General features: G+C 36.5%; 1 protein-coding gene across 7 annotated transcripts in view; it reads left to right on the forward strand.

Moving 5' to 3' along the window:
• The window catches only part of msi2b (musashi RNA-binding protein 2b), a 120785-nt gene extending 115160 nt beyond the window's left edge, over positions 1-5625 (forward strand). For 2 of the 7 annotated variants that reach the window (XM_056271211.1, XM_056271215.1), the window contains exons 8-9: positions 2426-2502; positions 4939-5625. In XM_056271211.1, the coding sequence (XP_056127186.1) occupies positions 2426-2467 (42 nt within the window). In that variant the 3' untranslated portion in view covers positions 2468-2502; positions 4939-5625. The other 5 variants (XM_056271212.1, XM_056271210.1, XM_056271213.1 and 2 more) reach the window with 5 other exon arrangements.
• The last annotated feature ends 3705 nt before the right edge of the window (positions 5626-9330 follow it).

The following is a 9330-nucleotide window of genomic DNA, read 5'->3' on the forward strand; positions in this document are numbered from 1 at the left end:
GGCTGCGGTTCTACAGGAATGTAGCAAATTTATGTTGTAATAATAATTAAACAAAACTCTTGACTTTAAATAAGTAAACAGTTATAAACAGTTAGCTATTTAAGCATCAAGAAGGTTAAACATAAACGCTGTAGGGCAACATCGGTTAACAACATGTATGCTACATTGAGATTCGATCCGAGTCGATTGAAGCTCCTCGAAGCTCGTGTTGTTGCGTTAACCACTGAGCTATCGTCTATACGTCTGTGACTGTTTTTATTGCAATGTTTTACTTTTTCATTATTTATTCAATTTCATTTCAGTAGCCTAATTTCAGTATTCTGATTATGAATTATTTTAACTACGTTTCACTTGTTGAATTCATCTGCTACCAGCTTTCAAACGCTCTGAATCAGTGCGGTGCGGCAGCAGATTACGCATTAGAGAGAATAAACAAACACTTTTCAGAGTCTATGATTGTAGCGCCTCTTGGCGGTAAAAGGCAGCAAATACACCCCACATTTTACCGCCGCGGTGGAACGGCTGATGTGGGCATTGTCATGGCTTGCCTCGACATTTGCGTTTGAATAGCGCGCGTCCTCCGTGGGCGTGTCAGATTAACGCGTAATGAAGTGTAATGAGCTGGGGAAAAAAAATCTGACAGCACTCTCTTTTCATACAGATTACATAAACTGAGAATATTTGTTTTTTATATAAATTACATCATTAAAAAGAAGAGAATTCAAGCTTCATAAAGAAAAACCTCTCGTGCCTGTATGACAAGTATTTGCAGAGTTAGAGTTAATTTTTCGGACGTGTTTCAGAATGGACTGCACTGACAGAGAGAAGGCAAAACTCGCATCATGTTTATTTTTCTTTATTTGACAAAAAGCACAAAACTTTGTTTTTATTGTGAGTATACAGAAAAATAATAGACAATTAACAGGATCGATTGATGTATAACACTTATATGTACGATCAAAATCAACAGAGTATTTTAAGTCTATTTTTCTGCTATGTGAAAAAAAAACGGCAAAACGCGCGGGCGCGTTTCTGGTCCCCAGAGGGTTAAATCCAAACGGGATTTTCAGAATAACAATGTCACCTTGTGCTTGACTTTCAGAATGAGTTTTTCTAACCTAAATAGAGTCAAATTTAGGTTGGCCTCAAACCCTCAGAACATCTCGCTTGTGATTGACAGTGTTCTGGAGGCAGAAGGAGGTTTTTTTGTTTTTTTTTTGCTCTGCCTGACATGAATTGCTGTTTCTCTTAGCCTCTGTAGCATCCTCACAAACTGAAAAGAAAAGATTTCTTTCTATAAATGTATACATCTCGCCAGTCTTCTTGTTCCCCAGTGTTTGGACCGGCGCCTGACACTGGTGAAGTTCACAGTTTCGCTGCTCAGATTGAGGCTTATATGTGATTTCTGACAGCGTTTGTATCTTGCTGCATGAATTGTGATTTCAGATGAATTCATTAATGTTGTTATTGTTGGCATGAATGTAAATGATTATATTCAATTACTTGATCTTTGTTTTAAAAAAAAAATCAAATATGTTCTCTTACTTTCCATTCTCTCTTGTTCTTTGAAATGTACATATCTCTTTCCATTTTGCTTGATTGTTTGGCACAAAAACATTTAAAAGGGGAGAGCAGGAATAAATGTAATACTTTTTGCTAATTTTTCCTCAGCATTTTAGCCTAAATTAACCTCAAATATCTTTAATACCAGCCCATATCTTAATTCAGACATTAAACAATTTGCTGCTTAATTTGATATGCGATAAATGTAACGGATGAAAAATTAATATGATGTGAATAATTATAGTTTGTAATTGTTAGTCTACTGTTAGTCTGAAAGTTTTATAGTCTGTTTTAAGTTTTTATAAAAAAGATTTTTTTTGTTTTATATCAGGCCTAATTTTAAAAAGAGAGAATTGTTTAAAAGGTTGTATTATTTGATTTATTGTTAGTATAATTACAACTACATTTATGTTTACAACAACTTTCTTGCTGAACTTGCTTCCACACTACTGTAGCAACGTTTCAGTCGTGCAGCCTTTAAAAGTCTGATGGATGTCACGTGACTAAAACGTTGTAATATTACTGATACCTATTGCAAGCTATGGTAGTGGACAGGATTTTGTTCTTTCAAATAGGGTTTGATGTTTGATGCACCCACCGCTCAGGTGTTAAAATATCTTTATGGCCACGGTGTGTATTGTGCATTAAGTTATGACCAATTACATTTACTATGTGTTACAGTTATTCCTGCACTCTCCTGCTGTTCAGCTAGATCAGACTGAGGGAATGATGTGGACTGATCTTTAAGGTTGATAGATAACATTCATTCATGCTAGCAACACATGCAATGATTGAAATGACTTACGAGTGATCACTTCACTCAGAATGCATACTGACACCATTACTAACTGTACACTTTTAGGGTCCTTTGATTGCGACAGCTTTTACAAATGGATACCATTGAAACCTAACAGGTGGTTGGTTGCCATCTCATTTGAGGTAGATATCCCATACCATTTATGAAATATAAATATATATATATATATTTTTTTTTTACTTGTGCATCATAATTATGCATCTATTCACCATACTATCTTCCTGTTCCATCTGCCTATTCATTTTGATTCCCTCTCCTTTTGATCTCAGATGAGTTTACGTTGAAGCCGTGTAGTGCTCTTATTTTTTATTTATTTTTTTCATCAACACCTTAAGGCTTTTAAAGGGCTTTTACGTCCCAGACAAGGGAATTTAAACTTCATATGCAACAATCTGGATTTCAAAAGTCTTATCTCTCATTGAACATCTATGTTATTAAATCCTCATTTTAAAGCCTTTTAAAAGCCTTTAAAAGTGTCTCCCGCTTCTCAAACATCGTGAGCGCGGAGGCTACACATTTTCCCCGTTACTCTTTGTCACTAGTTGCTCCTTTATCCGCCGCCTGCCTGTCTGTCATTCGACTGATCTTTCATGCATGATGTCTGCGAGCGGGTCTACTCAAAACTGCGCAGTTGCTTTCTTTCACTGCCAGAGTTCTTTTGCGCCGCGCGTCGACTCGTGTCCTCTATGAAGTGCTGTATTTGGATATTATGCACAGGTGTTGCGGCTTTGATTAGTGTGCACCTGGAAGCGAGCACTCTTTGCTGAGAATCTGTTGACTTAGGTGCCATCTGATGTAATTCATCAGGTTTTTCGGATAAGGCGCTGTTTCCGTAATCACTTCTCTTGTATATCTCGGTCTTAAGGACTTAAAGGTGATTTTGAGTATATGCTGAGATGCCAGATAGAGCTAAATCGATGATGATTCGCTTATTTAAATGCGCTGTGTGTGGATAAGTGGATGCGCATTTATTTGGTCAAAATCCCTCCCCTATACTTAGTTAATATTTGCACCCAGACTTTTTTTTATCTCCTGCGGTGATGCTTCAGTTGCGATTACGCCAGACTCTGTGGCTCCGTGGCATTTACCTGTGACCTGTCGTCTGGATAAGAGGCCTGCGGACTGCGGTTTGTTGCCCATAATCTTCCTAAAGAGCTTCTCATTTTGTCCTCGAGGCAAAACGGATGATTGATTTAATGAGTAGGTAGAATCGCTCCATCTGTATGGATTCTGCAAACGTTTGATTGAAGTACACATCAGCAGTCAGAGAAAGCAACAGCAGCGGACAAGCAGGTTCTTAACTTGTCATTTCCTGGTTGGATGGACATCCGAAGAGTTTCTGCATGCTTGAAACACTAACATATGTGTCTGAACTCCATGTAGATGAGATGTGTTTGCATAAAAGTGCTGATGTGTTCTGTATCTGAGCCTACAGGACCCAAGCTTATAATGAAAAGATGCTGACGGTGGAGTGATTCTGATAGTGAACGATATAACATCTCTACTTCAATTTAAAGCTGTCAGCAGCAAACTTTCAGCCGGACTGAATCGATACACACTTTGTTTAAACTAGATTTACCGTGTACAATCAGAAGCATCAGTTTATCAAACACACTGCACTTCCAAAGACAATGTATGCTTTTAAAAAGCTCAGTTTTATTAGAAAAAACGTTTGACTGAAGTGAAATTGTATTTGAATTGTACAAAATGTTAGTGCATTGCCAGTTGAAAGTTTGGACACATCTGCTAATTCTTGATTACTATTTTTCATCTTTTAGAATAATACTAAATCAAAGGCATCAGTGATGCAGTTTAAATAGTATTGAAGGACTTTAATTCTATGCTTTACACTTGTAGGCTGCTTTTGCTTCACTATCCGACCCAACTCACCCATTAAATAAATAAATAACATTAATATTAAATAACAAATAAAACCAGGTATTGAAAAGACATTTATACACAGACACAGTTTGCACTACTGTTCAAATGTTTGGGGCCAGTAAGATTTTTTTGTACAAAAATTTGGATTTATCGGCAAATATATCGGTTATCAGCTTTCAAATCTAAAAAAATGATCGGTATCAGCCAAAATGTTCATATTGGTGCATCCCTAATTATTCCTGTGATGGCAAAGCTGAATTACTCCAGTCTTCAGTGTCACATGATCCTTCACAAATCATTCTAGTATGCGGATTCTCAAATGACATTTCTTATTATTAATGTTGAAAACAGTTGTGCTCAATAGAAATCTGTTGTGACGTATCGGTAACGTCTTGACTGTCAGTTTTGGTTAATTGAATGGGTTCTTGCAGGATAAAAGTATTAAAAGTGATCTTACTGACCCCACATTTTTTGAACAGTCTTGTATTTATCTACAAATCTGCCTTTATGATGAGAAACATACAGTCAAATGTGTCCGTGACAAGGTTCATAGAGTTAAAGACATTAAATGATTGTCACCAGTAAGGCTCAGATGCAGCACATTTTACACCCACACCAGGCATTTTACCTGAAGTATATGTGTGAAATCTGATACACTTGTGTGTTTGCTTCAGCAGAGTTTATCAGGAGGCCCGGGGAAGACTGGCCGGAGTTTCTAATTGGTTCTGTGTACAGGTAAAGGCCATTAAACTTCAAGCACTACAGCGCTGAACGGGAATCTAAAGCTGAGATGGCGCCACACGAAGAACAAACCCAAACGTCAGAATCATCTCAGCAAGAAGAAAAAAAGAAAAAAAACTCTGCTGTACTATACTGAAAACCTGGCTTTTGAATATTTTATCCTAGTGTAGCCCTGACCTTGACTTAGGATTTTACTTTTCCTTTATTGTCTTTCCTTTTAGTCATCTTTAATTGTGTACACGTTTATTTGAGTTTCTAGATGTTCTTCATTGTTCTTGAAAGTTCTCTGACGAGAGCGACTATGTAAGCATAAACTAATGTCTTTTTTTTTTTCTTTTTTTTTTTGAGGTAGTAATATTCCAATAGCAGTTTCATTTCACAGTCCTCGTCTACCGCGTTTTCAGGTTTCATTTCATTCGAGCAAGAAAACGGATCGAGATGACTCAGACATTTTTAATTCAAGCCTAAACCGCAATGAGTGGGTAACTCAAAAAAAAAAAATCTTAGTAGCTCTGTTCTATGTTTATTGTGATGTCTTGTTAACCATGATTACCTATTTTGGGCAATAAGAGGACTACAATATTTTCACAGTCCTTTTTTATAAATGTCATTTTTGTTGTCGATGAGAAGAAGAAAAAAAAAAGAAGAAAAAGCTTTCCTTTTAATACTTTGTGAAATGAGATTTAAAAAGAAAAGAATTCTGAAACTGTAAATATTATTCTGTTCACTGCATCAAACTGTTTCTGAGAGAGAACCATATTTTTGTGACGGTGTCATAGAGGTCGTATCGTGCGCAAGACGCAACACGTCAGTGCAAAAATATCTTCGAGGCTCAATGCAGTAACCGAGGTCCATCTGTAGCACAAAGGCCGTGATTTACCCCAGTACGGACGAAACTCAATCCAACACTGTTAGCTCGCTTTGTAAATACCGTCGGCTTTACAACTGTGCAGGTGTCATGCCGGCATACGGATTAGATAGTACGTTAAGATGTGCACAGCTTACAAAGACAATAATCACCACCAAATCCAAAGCACACATCAGAGTTATGATTTCAAACCGTGTCGAGACATTTCAACTTCATGTTAGCGTTTCATTTGGTGTTCTAGCGTGGGCTTCTTTTTCCCGTGCGCGTGGAGGTTTTTACGCCGAACGATTCGAATATTACAAAGGCAATATTTCAAAACGTTTTGAAATTGCTCTACGATTAGGAAAACCAAGTCTTTTATACCATTACCTCAGTCCTGTGAGAATTACTTTAAAGGAGATTACAAATTAATTTATTTTAGCCTGAGACAGATATTGAAAAAAGATATTAAAGTGTTGTTTTGAAATTAAGTAAATCATTGCACTGTGAGAGAGAATTTATCATTTTCTATTTGCACATGTCAACTGACAGTCTCTAGCATGGGTCATGTGAAGGACTGCTGTGGAAGCCGTTTCTTTCTTTCCTTCCACGCAGGATAACGCTTACAAATCTCGAGTCTTGGCTTGCGTTGATTTGAAGACTGTACTTTTAAATGATCTCTTTCCAGGGATTTTATTCTAGAATATCAGAGATGACAGATGAGTTTATTGGTAGCAATAGTTCATTTCCTCAGAAACACTGAAACTGATTGAAACCAGTATAGCTGCTACACACATTTGTTGTACACGTGGGGACTGGATTTGATGAGACGCAAATGGCATTTAGAAATATGAATGATATTTACAAATATGAATTGACTGATGTATGCTGTTTTTTCGATCTTGTTGAAAATGTTTGATTTTTCTTTATTTATTTTTGGGGGTTTTGCTTTTCTTTTTCGTTTTTCTGTTTGTTCATTTCACTAAACTAACAGGCGAGGCAGAATGCTGGATTCTTTCTCAAGAAAGATGTGATAAAGTCATATGATTTTTAAAAGACAAGGAGAACTGTGTGCTAACTGTTTGAGCTGTTTCAAAAAAGACAAACGTGCAAAAAAAAAAAGAAAGAAAGAAAATTATCCCGAACTTCTTTTCAATTTAAATAGGGATGGATTTTTATCAATATTTTTGTGGATGTTAATGATTATACTAAATATAACAATGACAATAATACAGATATTATGTACTGTATTTATCAATTGTTTCTCTTCATTCCCTGTCACCTCATTCAGTAATCTTATGTTGATCATTGTATTTTAGTAGTGTGTAAAAAAAACAAAAAAACAAAACAAAAAAAATACAGGAATATGACTTTACCTTGTAAAAGAGTGCTGTCTTGATGCCAGTGTAGTGGTCTATACACTTCTTGGTTGGTATTTTTCACATTTCCCCTGCCCTATCACTCTCCTTTTGTCGTTTTTCCCCTTTCTCTATATCTCACACTCTCTCTTTAGTGAGTAGTCGTAGGTGTTATGTACTTAATGTTAAGATGTAGACGTATTCATTAGCAATTGTAGGACCAGTAAGGATAGAACTTTCTCTTTATAATCATTTAAAGACAAAAGACAAAAAATGCTGAGCGTTCTTTTCATAGTAATTTTCCTTTCTTTTTCTTTTTTCTTTCTTTTTTGTTCTCCTTTTTTTTTTGTTCCACTGTTTTGCTGGTCTCACATGGTTTCAACTAACCAAAGCTCTCACTGATGAAATCTAGGAGAAAGAAATTGCTGTACGACTGAATTGTAATCAAGGCATTAATTGGATCCCCACCCTTGAATGTTTTAAAAGGGGTGTGTGCCATACTACCTTAAATGCTAACGCTAGATATGCAAAACCGTTTTCACTTTCATTCTTTTTTAAGGGGGATGCAAGCTATAATTATGAAGATATTCATAAATATTTTTTTAGTAAGTTCTAACAAAGTAATGGTGATGATATAGCCTAATCATTATAGATCAAACTAATAGGTTTTTGAACTTTAAAAAAAACAAAAAAAACTTTTTTTATCGTGTCTGCGTAGATGAATACATACTTTAGTTTTGAGTCATGTGGAACATATGACATGATTATTTTGTGCTTTTTAATTGCATTGCCAGCTTTTCATTTTAATTCAACGTCATTGACTCGTGTGAATCCAGTGTCACACTGAATCTGTATTCCTGAATCACATCTCTTCTCAGGGATATCAAACATGAGCCAATGTAGCACCTTCGCAAAGGAGATTTTTGTAACACTTGCGGGTTATGATCAGTAAATAGCACAACTTTTAATGAAAGGTGTCTAATTGAAGTTATTCAATACATTTGAGCTAAATTTAAAGGTGCTGTCGGGATGAATCATGCACAGCATTTTCTTACTGATGACATCTTTTTAAACTGTAACATTAGTTGGATGTCTCTTAAAAAGTTCAGTATCCAGCATCCATGTAGGTCTTGTTACTCGTATAGATTTAGATGATCCTCGATTAAACCGCTGAGGGCAAATGTTTAACAGCAGATGAAGTACATTTCCCTTCTGCTGTCAAATAAGAGTGTGACTGAAAGCTGATTAAAATGAAGGCTGGCAATCTTTTCCATTTCGTCGGTTAGCTTAGCCTATTTTTTTCCCCGTAATTTGATCTCGTAGCTTGGACTTTAAGGTAGCATGGCTCTGTTGCCACCATTTTGTTTTCCATGGACAGCAGTTTACAGCGGATGAATGTTACACATCTTGCTAGACTAGTTAAATCATTGGAAAATTGTTGGTTTAAAAAAAAAAAAAGAAAAAGAAAAAAGAAAATGACCTGGAAGGTGTCGAGTGGTTTTGGGAGTGAACTACCGTATCCATTTAAACTTGAATTTTGCGGCAAGTGCTAGGCAATGGCCAAAACGATCATCCCACTAATAAAGCAGCAAAACGTCCTACACTGTAATGTCTGATGTACAGTATACTTGTATCCATATACAAGATATATATGTATAGTGTATATATCTCTTTGTTAAATAGTTTTCATCATCGTAGGCGAACTGACGCCAGTTCACACTGTTTGTTTCTCTGGCTGTGTGTCGTGTAAGAGCTGCAGCACTAGTAGTTTAGCTGCAGGATGTGTCGCGTAAACCTGACGAGGACGTGTAGCTCAATGGGGACGGTACGGTCAATGCGGTGTCATTAGGTGGAGGGTTTTATTTTTGCCACGTCCTTTGGGAACTCTGTCTCCCATTTTCTCCTGAGGTTTAGGCCTCGCTGATTGCCTTGCCCATTCCTAACACTTGCCCATTTTTTAATGTTAACGGACTTTTTACCGTGAGAACTGACTGAACGGACTGACGTCTGAAAGCATCTTTCAGGTCTTCTTGTATGGCTTGCTCAAGCCCTGTTGTAAAATAAACTAAAGTGGATGGGGGTCTCTCACATCTCAGATGTGGAAAGTATAATTTTATATTTGT

The sequence above is a fragment of the Rhinichthys klamathensis genome, unplaced genomic scaffold, assembly GCF_029890125.1.
Source record: "Rhinichthys klamathensis goyatoka isolate OS25496 unplaced genomic scaffold, OSU_Roscu_1.1 h1tg000311l_1, whole genome shotgun sequence".
In the NCBI taxonomy this organism is placed as follows: Eukaryota; Metazoa; Chordata; class Actinopteri; order Cypriniformes; family Leuciscidae; genus Rhinichthys; species Rhinichthys klamathensis.